The sequence below is a fragment of the Myodes glareolus genome, chromosome 27 (assembly GCF_982192425.1).
Source record: "Myodes glareolus chromosome 27, mMyoGla1.1, whole genome shotgun sequence".
NCBI classification, from domain to species: Eukaryota; Metazoa; Chordata; class Mammalia; order Rodentia; family Cricetidae; genus Myodes; species Myodes glareolus.
The window spans coordinates 31,169,656-31,186,340 of NC_142052.1; the positions used below are offsets into that span (position 1 = coordinate 31,169,656).

Below are 16,685 nucleotides of genomic sequence, written 5' to 3' on the forward strand. Positions count from 1 at the left end.
TTTAGAAGGCAGTGACCTATGATGATGTGTATATCAACTTTACTCAGGAAGAGTGGGATTTGCTGAATCCTTCCCAGAAGAATCTCTATAAAGATGTAATGCTGGAGACCTACAGGAACCTCATTTCTATAGGTAAAATTGAATTTCCTTTATGTTCAAAGTATGGAAACAACTTTTCCTTGGTTAAGGGTGTTGTTCTGCAATTTGATTTAGAAAGAAGAATGAGGTGAATAAAGCAGTCATATTTCTTAGGTGTACTTAAGATAATAAGCTAAATGTTGAACATTGTTAAATGATATGACATATATTCTGGTCCTGTATTTCAGATTATAGTTGGGAAGACCATAACACTGAAGAATATTGGCAATGTTCTAGAAGACATGCAAGGTAATTTTCATGTACAAGTTGATAACAATATGCCTCTGATGAAATTGTAATTTTTCCTAGAACTTTTAAATAAAAGCAACAATGCAATGAGCACAGCTTTAAGTACATAGATGGATATTAAATCCTCATAAATCCATATACCTCAATTTCATATCTGTGAATTATTCTTTCTTTCCTATGTGTATATAAGCTTATGAGCATAGGGATGTGGAAAGATTTAACATACATCTACTTGAGAAAAAGAAGAAGATCAGCAATCATTCCCATGTAGAGTATACTTGTTGAATTTGAATCAAGTATACAATACTGATGGTTTTCTACATCATTATTAATATATAAACATTACAAAAATGCCACATGAGTTCTAGGTTTGTGCAAATACTTATGAATGTCCTAGTTCACTTAGCAAATATATATGATTCACAGTATAGTAAAATTTATGAATGCAGTAAAGTTGGTAAATCTCTCAGTGTATTCAGTTGTCTTCAAAAGTGTGAATAATATATTGTAAAATGTTTTTGTAAATGTGAAAAGGTAAACTTTGACAAAGGAATTTATCATTATACTCATATTCCTAGATGCAACCTGACCCCTAATTAAAAAGCAAACATGATTTTAAACAGAGTTATGAAATCTTAATACCTAATTCCTTTTATAATTGGATCAAGTTATAAAATTAATTCATTTAGATATATGGTTCAAAGTGCCTTGAATGAGGTAAATCTTTTAAATGTGCCACTTATTGTTGCAGGATTGAAAGGAATCCAAATGGTGAGAAGAAACTTTCCATGTATCCTCACTGTGTTAAAGCCTTGTCTTATGACACTCACCTTCTACAGAATGAAAAAACACATATTGGGCAAAAATGCTCTAAAAGTAAGCAGTGTGGTAAAGCCTTTGCTTATCACAGTAATCATCAAGTGCTTAAAAGCAAGCACACTGGGAAAAAACCCTATGAATACAGTCAAGATGATAAAGACTTTGTTCTTTATGAAACTCATCAAAGTCATAAAAGAATACATCCTGGAGAGAAACCCTATGAATGTAATCAATGTGGTAAGGCCTTTGATGAAAACAGTGATCTTCGAAAGCATAAAAGAACACATACTGGAGAGAAACCCTATGAAAGTAATCAGTGTGGTAAGGCTTTTTCAAAACACAGTAATCTTCAAAGTCATCAAACAACACATACTGGAGAAAAATCCTATGAATGTAATCAGTGTGGTAAGGCCTTTGTCCAACACAGTAGTCTTCAATTGCATAAAAGAACACATACCGGAGCGGAACCAAATGAATGTAATCAATGTGGGAAGGCCTTTGCCCAGCACAGTAAACTTCAATTGCATAAAAGAACACATACTGGAGAGAAACCCTATGAATGTAATCAATGTGGGAAGGCCTTTGCCCAGCACAGTAAACTTCAATTGCATAAAAGAACACATACTGGAGAGAAACCCTATGAATGTAATCAATGTGGGAAGGCCTTTGCCCAGCACAGTAAACTTCAATTGCATAAAAGAACACATACTGGAGAGAAACCCTATGAATGTAATCAATGTGGTAAGGCCTTTTCACGACACAGTAGTCTTCAAAGTCATCAAAGAACACATACTGGAGAGAAACCCTATGAATGTAATCAATGTGGTAAGGCCTTTTCCCAACAGAGTAGTCTTCAAAGTCATCAAAGAACACATACTGGAGAGAAACCCTATGAATGTAATCAATGTGGTAAGGCCTTTTCACAACACAGTAATCTTCAAACTCATCAAAAAACACATACTGGAGCGAAACCCTATGAGTGTAATAAATGTGGTAAGGCCTTTGCCCATCAGTGTAGTCTTCAAAGTCATCAAAGAACACATACTGGAGAGAAACCCTATGAATGTAATCATTGTGGTAAGGCCTTTGCCCATCAGTGTAGTCTTCAAAGGCATAAAATTACACATACTGGAGAGAAACCCTATGGATGTAATCATTGTGGTAAGGCCTTTGCCCATCAGTGTAGTCTTCAAAGTCATCAAAGAACACATACTGGAGAGAAACCCTATGGATGTAATCATTGTGGTAAGGCCTTTACCCAGCACAGTAATCTTCAAAAGCATAAAAGAACACATCCTGGAGAGAAAATCTATGAATGTAATCAATGTGGTAAAACCTTTGCCCAGCCCAGCAATCTTCAAAAGCACAAAAAAACACATTCTGAAGAGAGACCCTATGAATGTAATCATTGTGGTAAGGCCTTTGCAGCTCACAGTAATCTGAAAAGGCATAAAAGAACACATACTGGAGAGAAACCCTATGAATGTAATCATTGTGGTAAGGCCTTTACCCAGCACAGTAATCTTCAAAAGCATAAAAGAACACATACTGGAGAGAGACCCTATGAATGTAATCATTGTGGTAAGGCCTTTGCAGCTCACAGTAATCTGAAAAGGCATAAAAGAACACATACTGGAGAGAAACCCCATGGATGTAATCAGTGTGATAAGGGCTTTGCACATCTCAGTCATCTTCAATTGCGTAAAAGAACACATACTGGAGAGAAACCCTATGAATGTAATCAATGTGGTAAGACCTTTGTATATCGAACTAGTCTTCAATTGCATAAAAGAAAACATACTGGAGAGAAGAAAACCCTATGAATGTAATGACTATGATAAGGCCATTGCAAGTTGCAGTTGTCTTCAATTGCATAAAAAACACATTCTAGAGAGAAACCCTATGATTGTAATCATTTTGGTAAGGCATTTGCAAAACAGAGTCATCTTCAAATATACAAAAGATCACAGAGTAGAGAGAACCATGATGAATGTAGTCAATGTGGTTAGGCGTTTGGAGACCACTGTACTCTTCATGGTAATAAAAGAACACAACGTGTAGTGAAACTTTATGAATGTATATGTGTGTAAGAAAGTCTTTTCACATCTTATTCATCTTCAAATGCATAAAAGAACACAGACTGGAGAGATAACAGTGAATGGAATCTGTGGTGAATCCTTCGTCACAATCATCTTCAAATACATAAAATAAACCATCTTACAAAAAACTCTATGAATTTAATGTGTGTATTCCATAAAACCATGAAAAATCATACTATAGTGAAACTATAAGTGAATTTAGTGTTTTAATGTTTTGTACATCGTACAGGAGTATGACTTTTGTGTGTAATCAATCTGATAAAGCATATACATATTACCCTAATCATTTGGGCCTGTGGAAGAAACCGAGGACTTATTATAACTTATTTTTTAAAGATCTTAATTCAACAGACGTACAGTCAGTTAAGCATCATCAATTATTTTGTAGAAAAAAATGGATAGCGTGAATATCTGTTCATGCACTATGATATCTCTTTATTTTGTTTGAACCAGAAAACTAATGGATAAAATCATTTTTTGAGCCTCTGGGTGGGAGAAAAGGCTTGTCAATGAAACACACATCAGACCTGAAAACAGCCAAAGGAAAGTGCTTTTTCTCTGAATATAGAACTGGCTAAAGACACAATATCTCCCTGAAAACAGCCCAACATTAAAAAGTGCCAGTGAAAGAAACACACTGTCAAAACACAACAAAATCAAAAAGCCCCACACTCTACACTTCTCCAAGTCAGCACAAATGTATGTGATCTCTCAGTATAAAATGTATCCCATCTCTGATCTTCCTCAGGATCAAGATTTAAAGTCTTTCAAATTCCCTCCTTCAAAATCTCCTTTGATGCCCCCTGGTTTTACGAAGCCCTATATGAGCCATATGCAAATTCAGTATGCAGCTGCCCCATTCCACACTGGCAGGGGTATTTATGGTTTTGGTTTCTTCCCTCTCAGATAAATCTCTGGATTGGAGATTTGTGTGACTACATTCTTTCACTGGAATGCTTCAAAAGCTCCTTGAGTTGTGCTGACATACAATTGTTACTTTCGTTTGGAAACCCTTATGAGAATTGAGCTCATCCCACATGTGATGGATCACTTTTGACTTCTCTAGCCACGGTCAAAGATTTTTTGTTTAACATGCCTGCAGCTCCGTAACTGTAAGCAGACAATTCTTTGCTGCTGCCCCATTTGCATGAGCATGTCTCTCTGTAGAATCTCTGCCCAAGTGAGCATGCGCATGCACCCCTTTCCTTTTCCAGAACTGTCGGCAGGCTGTGGTCCAGAGAATAGTGAAGGAAGGTGGTCAGGGTCATGCCTCTCCTTAGAGAAGCTTTTCTTTTGGGACCCATAGTTCTGGAACTGATCCAATAAAAATTTCTAGAAGCATAAATGCAGAGGTTGCCTGCCTCATCTCTTTCAGGAAGAAAAAGAAGGTGAATACACAAAAATGTACAGTAATGATAGACAAGCAGGTACTGGTACCACTTAACATTTTAAGAAACATAATCACATAAAAGAGCAATGTAGTAATAGTCAAAACACAGACCAAGGAAACATTCATTCATTCAATCACACACAACATTTTTAAAGTCTAGATGTATACTTCATTTTGGAGGAAATGGGAGCACATACATTTTATACATTTCAAAAACTGAAGCAATTATTGTTGTCCTTCCTTAGTACCTCTGACCTTTAAAATATCTATAAGTAATGCACAAACAGCTGTTTGCTGTTTTCTTGGCCTATATTTAACTTTTTGAAAATTGTATACAAAATACTTCTTATTTTACTATTACTTATTTTACAGTTATACTCGAGTTACTCCTTACTTTTTTTCATGCTGTGCAGCTAACCTCTTTTTTATATTTACACTTTACAACTGCTGATACTCCCGGGATATTCTTACTGCACCTCAGAGCACCATTGGAATTTGCGTTGTCCCTATGTAGACACCCCTCCCCAGAAAGCTGCACAGCTGGATGTTACATGTAGGAGCTGATCCTACAAGGTGAGCTAGGGTTCCTGGATAGGGGATTCTTGTGGCCAAAGAAAAGTCAGAAGAAACAGAAGACAGGATAGAATTGGGAGGTGTGTCCAGTCATGCTGAAGCAGCAGCCAAACAGCCCAGGGTTTATTTCAGAACTTCCTTAAATACAGAACAAAGCAAAGCTCAAATGGTCAGTCAGTATCTGACCACAAGGTCATTCATGTCCTTGAGTTAGCAACCTTCTTTCTATATTTATCTGAATCCAATCCCAATTTTCCATATCCATTAAATTATCATCTGAGGGACACCAAGGATTATATTCCTTGATAGTTTCAAGACACATCTCTAAGTCTGATATAGATACATGGGTGCCATGAACTTCCAACCGATGCTTAGGCATAGACAGAAACAGAGAAAAGTTACCTTGTCCCATTACTCTGTAATTATTTTTCTTATTATCCAACACTCCTGACATTCTTTCAGGGTCCCTGTTTCAGGCACCAATAGTTGGGTTTCCCTCCCAACTACCTCCATTATGGATGACTCTGGGTAGTGCCACAGAAATCAGAACATAAGGGATGCAGGGTAGAAGATACTACTGCATACTTTATTGCAAAGCCAGAGCTTTTTAATAATACTCAAATCTCTGTCCAAGCTAGGTTCTCATAATACTTGAAAGAGTTACAGAAACTACCAACTTTGTTACAAATTATTTCAAGAGTTTTGTGTCCTAGTTATTCTAAACAAGAAGCCTGTTGTCATGGGAATATCTTTAGTTGTAATATATACAAACATTTCATCAGGAGAAAAAGCATAACCTAATCATAGCGAGTGAATTCTAGTGCAATTCTGTGTACGCAAGGACTGACTATTGGCAGGGCATTCTACTAATGAAGGGGGTATGCTTCCTCCTTACTTGGCCTGCCAAGCATGTCACCAAGAGTTCAACCTCACGTCACCCCTGCACAGAATTCCTATGAAGTTCAAAGATAGTCCTCCACAGTAGAGTTGGGTTTCTGTATTAGCAGAATCTTTGACTGGACCTAATGAACCTCTGATTTTTTTCTGTCCTTGAATTGTTCTCATTGGTATCTTTGTCATAGTCAATGAATCTAACAACTACAGCTATTTATTGTAGATTTATCTCAAGTTATTTTTCTGTATTTTACAATTTTTCATACCTATACACCAAAGGAACAAGTGAAAGAGAAATTAAAAAAGAAAGTAAGAGAGAGTCAGAAAAAACTGTTTTTGTAAGACCAGGAAAATGAAAATGTAATTGCAGAAAGTGGGTACTGAGATCATAGGATTTCAGTTGAAAATAAACACAATAAAAACATTAAACCTGAGGTCTTTTGTTTGATTTTTTGTAGTTGTTTTTGTTTTTGCAAGACAGGGATTCCCTGTGTAACAGTCCTACCTGTACTAGAACTAGCTCTTATAGACCAGGCAGGCCTCAAACTCTGCCTCTGCCTCCGAGTGCTGGGATTAAAGGTGTGTGTCCCCACCTCCCAGCTCTTTGTGTGATATTTTAGCATGGAACTAGAAAACATCATTTTGAGTGTGGTAACCCAGACCCAGAAATAAAGTTATCACATGCATTCACTCATAAATGGTTTTAGAGCATTAAAGAAAGAAACCCAGTCTACAAATCATAATCCCAGAGTGCCTCAAAAACAATTAGAGAAATATACATAAATCTAATCTATATGCGAAGTAGAAAAAGACAAGTTCTCCTGAGTAATTTGGGAGTATGGGGATATTGGGAGAGAGTTGAAGGGGAGAGGAGCAGAGAAAAATGTAGAGCTCAATAAAAATAGATAAAAAATGATGCTTCAATGTGTAGGCAAAATTTTCATATAAAATCTGAACTAACTTGGAAAAAGATTCTAAACACCTAAAAAGCTTTGTCAAATGCAGTTTCTTTGTAAGTGCCTTTTTTTGGTGGGCTATGCTTGCTAGCAGTGACCAGAGGCTTGCCTCCTTTAGCAGAATGCTTCCTGTCTCAGCATTGGTGACAAATAGAGCAGCTCTTTTAAGAGATCCTACGTTTACTGATTATGTGTCTTCTTTCTCCACCTGTCCTGAGGGACTAGGCTATGATCCTGCTGGCCACTCTCCCTGTATTTCTGTCATTGAAAGAATGTGTGGAGTCTGATTTGATTCTCTAAGACAGACTCTCTCTGGTGTGAAGGCCATTAATTTACATGTGGCTGCTGCCCCTCTCTGGTCTTTTGTTCAATATAGCTGCCTCTTGAATACTTTCTGGGCACCATTATGGGGAATTACCTTCAAATCCTTTCCAGAAATGTCCTTAGTCAGTACACTGACCTACTTGGTTACATTCAGTATAACTATTTGAAATTTACCACAAAGTTCTGGGGCCAAAGATAGGGTTGCTGACTTCTACTGTGGAATAGTATTTCTTTCACTTCTAATTTTGAGGCCAATTTATTGATAGTTCAATATGGTGAGTTAGTTAAATGCATGATGGTTAATTATGGTCTATAAATAAAAATCAGGATAAAAGAAATTTTTGATATGTCAGCCTTCAAAAGTGATTACTGATGCCACAAGGTGGTGCCACCAATAAATGAAAACAATGGGGCTGTTCTGACTAGCCAATTAAATCCACCCACAACCTAGTGTGGTACATGAATGAATAAGTGCATGTATCCAAGAATATGTGCACATGAAAGAAATGATCTCACTAGTCTTCACAATGTGACATAAAGTGTACTTGTACATATAAAGACATTCGTTAAGTTTAGGCAAGGGATTGAAGTAAGACAGCAAGAACTCCCAAAGGCTTGCAAATCAGTTGGTAGTCTGAAATGACTGCATAAAAAAACTTCCTTAGGAGATGACTGCTGGTGATTTAAAAGCAATCAGCTGAAACTTATATGTTTCTTAAACATGCACCACTGCCAAATGTAATATCTTTGTACAAATTCTGCAATGTGAAGGTTAAATCATGTAGGAAATAAACCCATTTAATTCCAAAAGTATACTCTTGCTTCCCTTTAAGGAGAAATACTATTTAAGTAACTATTTAAATAATATAAAAACATGTGTAATTGTTTGGGGGTGGAGTGGGACTGGTAGCTTACAGGGTGCAATATAGATACCTATAGGAATCTCACCTGCTGGCTGACTAGAGAAGGTGATGCAGGTGGGGGAAGGGACCAGGGTTTTGCCCTGGTTCCAAGGGTCTGATGAATGGGTGCCTAGTGGGTTGGAAGCTCACTCACATCTTGTTCCACTGTGTGTCTTCTCAGCCTATACTTTAGAGTTCCTCTGAGGTCTGCATACGAGTTTTTAATCTGCTGAGCTGCGTGGCTTGGTTTAAAGCTGCATCTTTGTTGGCTGGCTCCATTGCATTACATAGATTTCTGAGAGTCTAGCTTCATTGAGGAGGTACTGAAGAGAGACATGCTTATTATCACAACTCTTGAGATTCTAGGTCCATGCAGACATCAAGAAGTCTGCAGCTGACTGCTTATAAAGACAATTTAAATATTTCTTTGTAGATCTTCTTAAAAGAGCTACAAGTTTTCTGCTTTTAATCCTGAGTCAGGAAACATCTCTTAAAGGAGATCTTCCTCTGTCTCTAGCAGAGTCGTCATGATAAAATATGCTACCACCAAGAAATTATGTTTGACTTTGTTCTTTTCTCTCTAGAATCCTTTTCTAAAGCATTCTCAGACTTTATATGGAAATTTTTGACAACCATTTTGGTTCCATTTTTAAACAGAGAGTTCTTTTTTTACATCATAAAAGGGCATGTCAGGCGTCCTCCACCCTGAAGATCTACCCATGTTTATTATCCAAAACACCTTTTATCCCCCAGGTAAACCAAAGTGGATACTCATTAATATTCTCTTTGCAGGGGACATGGGGCTAGGGAAATACATGCAACTTGAGTCAACAGCTTTGGAAAACACTTCTTCCCAGGTGATCTACATTTTTAACAAAGGAGAAGGAGCAATACATTCTGACCTTTGTTAGGTGTAACATGAGGGGAGCCTGCTTTTGGGGGGTTTTCTGTCCTGTCCGGCCCCCCAGCTATTTAGTCCCAGAGAAAAATCACATTGAAATCTCTGTAAGTTATAAAGCTGATTGGCCCTTTCAGTCAGGCTACTTATTAACTAACTCTCTCATCTTGATTAACCCATTTTTCTGATCTATGTTAGTCATGTGGCTCAGTACCTTTTTCAGTGGAGCAGCTTACATCCTGCTGCTTCGGTGGTCTGGGCAGGAGTGGGAGTAATCAGCTTCCTCTTCCCCAGAATTCTCCTGCTCTCTTTGCATCATTTCCACTTCCTGTCTGGTTTTCCCACCTACACTTCCTGCCTGACCAATCAGCACTTGTTTAAAACATGATTGACAAAATACAGACAATTCTCCCACACCACTTCACCCTCTTTTTTTAAAAAAAATAAAGGAAAATATCCATAGTCCATTTTTTGGGAATGTGGGCGTAGTATTCCAGGCTACTTCCTGCTGGTTGGAAGCTGGAATCTTATGGGGACCTAAAGAAAAATTAGAGTTATGATCAACTCCTGACTGAAGTATCTTGTGAGTCTTGATCATCTAAGGCAGCAGTCTTGAATCTGTTCTGGATGAAGAACTCAGACATCTGGGCCATCTGTTCCTACCGGAGATTTCTCAGGTGGTCTCCCTTGGTCAAAGATGATTTTTCTTAACTCTGAATAAATCCAGAGCCTCTCGTTTTCTGTGGAAACAAAAGCAAAATCTCTTCTCCAAAGTAACATATGTTTTGACTTCAATTTTGAAGCCAAGGTATTTTCAAAATACCTTTCTTGGATTGATTCTGCAGCATTTATAAGCAAACATCTTTTAGCAGCTGCTGTTCCTTCCTCAGCATTTAAACAATTTAAAGAGAGCATAATAGTAAACAGTATCAAGATTTTCCGTGTATTTTCCATCTTTATGAGGCTTTATTTTAACCTCTATTTCTTTTATTTTTACTTTTAACTTTTGGCTTTTTGAGACAGGTTCTCTGCATATCTTTGTCCTGGAATACCTCTGTAGACCAGGCTATCTTTGAACTCCCAGAGATCCATCTGTCTCTGCCTCCCAGGCTACTCGTTCTTTCTCTTTTTTTTTTTCTGAGAACTTTAACCTTTAGCCTGTATATATTTTTAACACAATGTAAACCATTTAGAGGTTTTCTTACTCTTTGAATCTCTCTTTACTGTATATCTCTCTTTTTCTGACCACATGGGTCTTTAATTTGCTAAGGAATATGGAGAAAACAACACTCAAAAACTCTTAAGGCTTTTCAAGGACCTTGCCAGGAAGCAAGCTGCAACATTGTGTCCATAGTCGGGACTGCCTGCTTGAAAGAGTCAGAGTTTTCCCTGGCAGGACAGCCCAGAAAGCCAGAATTTTAAAACAGTGCAGCTTTTTTCCTGCTACAGCTGAAAACTGAAATGCTTTACTCTAATCTTTCCCAAGCATTCCCAGGCTTTCTGTGGATTCAGTTATCCACGTGGGCACCATTCTGTAACACGAGGGGAGCCTGCTTGTTAGGGGTTTTCTGTCCTGTCCGGCCCCCCAGCTATTTAGTCCCAGAGAAAAATCGCATTGAAATCTCTGTAAGTTATAAAGCTGATTGGCCCTTTCGGTCAGGCTACTTATTAGCTAACTCTCTCATCTTGATTAACCCATTTTTCTGATCTATGTTAGCCATGTGGGTCAGTACATTTTTCAGTGGGGCAGCTTGCATCCTGCTGCTTCGGTGGTCTGGGCAGGAGTGGGAGTAATCAGCTTCCTCTTCCCCAGAATTCTCCTGCTCTCTTTGCATCATTTCCACTTCCTGTCTGGTTTTCCCACCTACACCTCCTGCCTGGCCAATCAGCATTTATTTAAAACATGATTGACAGAATACAGACAATTCTCCCGCACCAGTTAGGTAGCTATCTTGCTTGTTTGTCAGGATTGCAGCTGCCTGGTATGAAATATAGGCCCACAATCCACTCTCTCTTATGAAATTTTAATAATCCCTGTGCTTCTGCAACAGAACAGATAGATCACACCTGCCTTGAGCAAAGTCTTCTTCCATTACCCAAATATTCCCACCTTTGGAAACAGGCATTGTCATATACAAGTTCCTGTCTTAGACAAATGGGGAGGAGAAGCTTCAAACCCAACATTGACAGCTGATCTCTGTAAAGAAAAGAGATTACTGGAAAGAAATATATTTTCAGGACCTGTCTCTCAATAGCCACACCTTTTGTCAGGATAAATCATAATGATTTATGAATAACCATTTTTTCAAATCTATAGTCTCCTATTTTAAAGGAGAAATAGAATCACCCAAGTTGAAAATGTTCCGTGGGTTCAGAGCACCACTTAGATCTAACACTCTTAGCATATGCATCAACTCTCAACATTCACCATGTCACAACCTCTTTTCAGTAATTGCCAATAGCAACAAGTCACAGTCATAATTTTTTCACATTATCACTCAATACCAAATCTCCAATTATCTTTTTCCATATCTTAGTTTCATATTTTGTCGGTCAGCACTGAATCTCCAATTCTCTCTTTTTTTGTATCATAATATCATATTCTTTTGGTCAGTACCGACTGAAATTTTAAAATTTCTTTTCCGTCAGTACTGATGTATTTAGCACCATTGGTAAATACCAAATCTTTTCTCATCACCTTATATGCAGTTATAAATATAAGGTCATTACCAGTAAGAGTATAATACCATTTGCTGTTATCAAATACCATTTTCAGTCTCTGAGCAGCTGTTAAGCTCTTGGTCTGCCCTCTTGGGGGGGTTTTAGTCATTCATTATTTTGAGTCTTTCTTTCTCTGAGGGGAAAGTTTAGGTCTTAGTTCTTAGGCTTAATATTTTATTCAAAATGAGTCCTGTGTCCCAGGAACTGAGAACACTCTAATGTTCAGTCTGTATTTTAGGTCTAGAGCAAACAGGTTCAAACCACAGCCAGCTGCAGACATTGTAGTCAGCTTCATCTCAGCAGGGTTTCTTTGTCCAAAGTCTCTGGTAGCAGAATGGCACCCTGCAGGCTAGTATGTTGGCAGCTGCCAGTCCAAACCAGGCTCTCCTCTTGGTAGGGGCTGGGAAAGCTGGGTTACTGCTTCCTCCTGGAGCTCTTCTTATTCTGTTTCTCCTGCTGGGTTGTAGTCAGCAAAGCTGTCCTCAGGTCTTTTGTTCTTCTGCTGAATGCACCAGTCTCTCTGGAAGCCATCAGGCTTGATTTTCATCCTGGGAGGAAACACCCACATGCCCTGGACCCAATATTAATATGGAATCTGGCCCCTTCCATATTCCAGGGCAAGGGACCCTCCACCTTGCTTTAGCAAATGTGGTTTTTGTACCATTATGTCACAATCTGTCCACTGCTGATAGCTCATGGACATCCATATTTAGAAAGTTTAATGTAAACAATGCATGATTTAATGCATTGTGTGTTGTCTGAGGATACAACTCCCCTGTCTTTCATTTTTGGAGTTGTGTTTTCAAGGAGCTATGTGCATGCTCCACAGTTCCTTGCCCTTGAAAATTATAAGGAATACCAGTCTTATGAACAATATTCCATTGAGTACAAAATCTTTGAAAAGCTTTGTTAACATTCCCGGACCCATTGTTCATCTTTATTACTTTTGGGGTTCCCATGTATGAAAAGTATTTCAAGCATTGAGTTATCACATGATCAGTGACTTCCCCAATTTATGCTGTGGCCATCATGAATCCTGAATACATATCAACTGTCACATGCACATATCTCAATTTTCCAAATGTAGTAACATGAGGTACATCCATATGTCATATGTGACTAGGAAGCAGTCCTTGGGGATTTACCCCCAAATGAGACACAGGTAGATATTGTGGGCATCTTTTATATTGTTTAACAATTTGATGAGCAACTTCTTTTGTTAGCTTACATTGCTCTCTTAAACTTAAACTGTTTTGATGTTGCAAAGCATGTGATTGCTGTGCAAGTTCAATCTGAGATAGAGCAATTATTGTTGTAAGTTTGTCAGCTAGAGCATTACCTTCAGCTAATGGACCAGGAAGACTTTAATGTCCCAAAAACATGATAACTTTTTACACTGTATGGCTTCCTGAATCTGCTGAAACAATATCTTAATTTTTTTATTGCTAGTTCCTATATATGGCACTTTTTTCTAAGACTTGCAATGCATTATAAATATACTGGCTATCAGTAAATAGATTAAAAGCCTTATTAGCAAAATTCTCAAACACTAGAGCTACTGCCCACAGCTCAACTATTTGAGCTGAAGTTGGTTCTATCTGTACCATGTGTCCTTCACCACTGAATACATAAGCATCTTTTCCATTCGATGAGCCATCGGTGAAAATCAACAAAGCATTCTTTATGGGATTGTTTGTTATAGTTTTAGGAAAAATGAATAAATGCTGTTGAGTAAACTGCAGTAACTGATCATCTGAGAAAAGATTATTAATCTGACCTTGAAACTGAGCAAACACAATTGCCCAAGAATCACTATTTTGAAATAACCATTCAATTTGCTACTTAGTGTAAAAACATTGAATACAGCTGGTTCTTTGCCAAAATAATTCCTAGATTCTATTTTGCTCTTCTGTGCTAAGCATGCTACTGTTTCAAAATAAGGGTTTAATACTTTAACTGGTGCTATAAGAAGGTGCAGCCACAGAAGGGGTCTGATCTGCCATAAAACTGCTGTAGGAGCCAGTCTTGTATGTAAAATACATGCCTGCCATGTTTGGCTGTAATTGATATAGCACATCTGCTGTTACTGAATAGCCTTTTCTATCTGTGAGATTGTCTCTCTGGTAGCTTCTGAAAGCTACCTGCTGGAATTTGGATTACTATCTCCTTTAAGGATTTCACTTGGAGACTCAAGATCTCAAGTAGCAAACCTTGAATGAGGCCTTAGCCATTGTACATTTCTTAACAACCTTTGGAAGTCTTTAAGAGTTTTGAAGTCATCCTTCCAAATTTCTATCTTCTGAGGCTTAATTTCTTTGGGGTATAACATATGACCTAGATATTGAAAATGTGGGTGCCTCTGTAATTTCTCAGGAGCAATAATTAACCCTGCATGGCTTGTGCTCTGTTTTAACAATCCATATGTCTCTAGTAAAATATCCTCATCTCTAATGAGCCAGCATAATGTTATCCATGTAATGAATAACATAAACCTGTAGAAATTGATTTTTAACTTTTTGTATAGCTTGAGTCACAAACTTCTGGCATAAAGTGTCACTATTTAGCATGCCCTGGGATAAAACATTCCATTGATATCTCCTCATTGGCTCTCTGAAATTAACTGAAGGAATACTAAAAGCAAGCCTTTGTCAATCTTGTGGCACTAAAGGAATGGTAAAAAACAATCTTTCAAGTCTAAGATAATTTTACGTGTGCCCTTTGGTTTGGCTACTGAAGATGGGAGCCCTGGCTGTCATGCTTCCATTGGATGCATGGTTGCATTAACCTCCCTTAAATCCTGAATTAATCTCCACTTTACTGATTTCTTTTTTAATAACACAAAGTGGAAAGTTCCAAGGTGAATTAGATGGTGGAAATATGTCCACTATCCAGATGTTCCTGCACTAACTGCTGGACAGCTTGCAGTTTTTCTTGTGTTAGAGGCCACAGACTCACCCATACAGGCTCATCACTTTTCCATATTATTGGGTCTGCATGGAGGGAAGGTCTTTCAGTGATCTCTCCTAAAAATACTATAATCCTCTTCTAGCAGGTCTACTGTCTGGTAAAACAGGATTAACCTTTCCCTTATTATCCTTGCATAGACCTTGATTAGGTAATAATCCTTGTTGAAACATCTGATTAGTAAGAGCTGTGCTTGAAGAATATAAATATACTCTCATTCTGGATAAATATACAGCTTAAAAGATTCTTTATGGGGCTGGAGATGGCTCAGCAGTTAAGAGCACTGACTGCTCTTCCAGAGGTCCTGAGTTCAATTCCCAGCAACCACATCATGGCTCACAGCCATCTATAATGAGATCTGGTGCCCTCTTCTGGCCAGCAAGCATACAGACAGACAGAGCACTGTATACATAATAAATAAATCTTTTTTAAAAAAAGATTCTTTATGGCCTTCCTCATCTTTCAATGCAATTTATTACTACTCTGCTCAGGATTTCTATTCTGATCAATTCCTTGTAGCTGAGTAATAATCTCTGTTTTTTGCCACTTAGAAGGCCACTGGCTGGCGGTTACAACTGAAATATCTGCATCAGTATCTAGAAGGCCAGAAAATCTTTTTCCATTTATAAACAAACTGAGTTCTGATCTTTGAGGACCTATTGTCTGTACCCAAAATGCATCAGACAAACCAAATTCATCTTTCCCACTCTTTTCTTTCTTCCTCTGATTTTTGGTTTTCACAGCTGGAAGTAAGATTAATTTTTGCAAGCCTCTGACATGCCTTAACTACAGAAACTCCATTTGGTGAATGAATCATCATTTTGATCTCTCCCTCAAACTCGACATATATGACTCCCAGAGCCACACAGATCTTTTGCATAACTGAGCTTCTCCCTAGCCGTAATTGTACACTGCCTTTTGGTAAAGGCCCATATAACCCTGGGAGGAGAGCTTGCATCTTCATCTCAGGTGTTACAACCATGTATATGATTGAACTGAGGTCTTGGTATGGCCATGAAAAGGTCTTGTATAGATTGCCTTGTGAGGGTGCAGATTGCTGGATTACCCCATAAATTTGTCATGGGGCCTGAGACTGGCCCCTGAATCCATTTCCCAAAAGGAGATTTCCTAGATCAACCCTTTTTGATCTGCACTCACTAGTCTAATGTTTTCCTCTCCTGCATCTCCTACACATTCCTGGTTATTTTCTAGTTCTAGGGCTTGTTCTTTTATCAGGATGACAGTTGACCTGATGTCCCATAAGACCACACCCAAAACAGCCTTCAGGCATTCCTGTAGCTTGCATTTTTCCCTGGGGCTAGGTCTCCCTGCTGGGATAAGACAATAGGAAATAATATACCTTCTTCTCAACATCTCCTGGAACCTTCTAGAGAATTGATCACATACTTGGTAACAAAGCAAACTCCCACAGATACAAAAAATATTTTGTAACCACTGGTGTCTTATCAGATCACCATGGAATAAAATTAGAATTTAAGAACAATTCTAACCCCAGAAAGCCTACAAACTCATGGAAACTGATCAGTCAACTACTGAATCATCCCTGGATCAGGGAAGAAATAAAGAAAGAAATTAAAGTCTTTCTTGAACTCAATGAAAATAAAGACACAACATACCCAAATCTATGGGGCACTATGAAAGCAGTGCTATGAGGAAAGTTCATAGTACTAAGTGTCCACATTAAAAAAACAGAGAAAGCTCACATTAGAGACTTATCAGCACAACTGAAAGCTCTAG

At 38.1% G+C, this 16,685-nt stretch overlaps 1 protein-coding gene across 3 annotated transcripts in view; it reads left to right on the forward strand.

Moving 5' to 3' along the window:
- LOC148117668 (uncharacterized) overlaps positions 1–6,596 on the forward strand; it is a 59,427-nt gene extending 52,831 nt beyond the window's left edge. For all 3 annotated transcript variants that reach the window (XM_087902256.1, XM_087902254.1, XM_087902255.1), the window contains exons 2-4: positions 6–132; positions 327–387; positions 1,139–6,596. In XM_087902256.1, the coding sequence (XP_087758382.1) occupies positions 6–132; positions 327–387; positions 1,139–3,029 (2,079 nt within the window). In that variant the 3' untranslated portion in view covers positions 3,030–6,596. The remainder of the gene's footprint in view (positions 1–5; positions 133–326; positions 388–1,138) is intronic.
- The last annotated feature ends 10,089 nt before the right edge of the window (positions 6,597–16,685 follow it).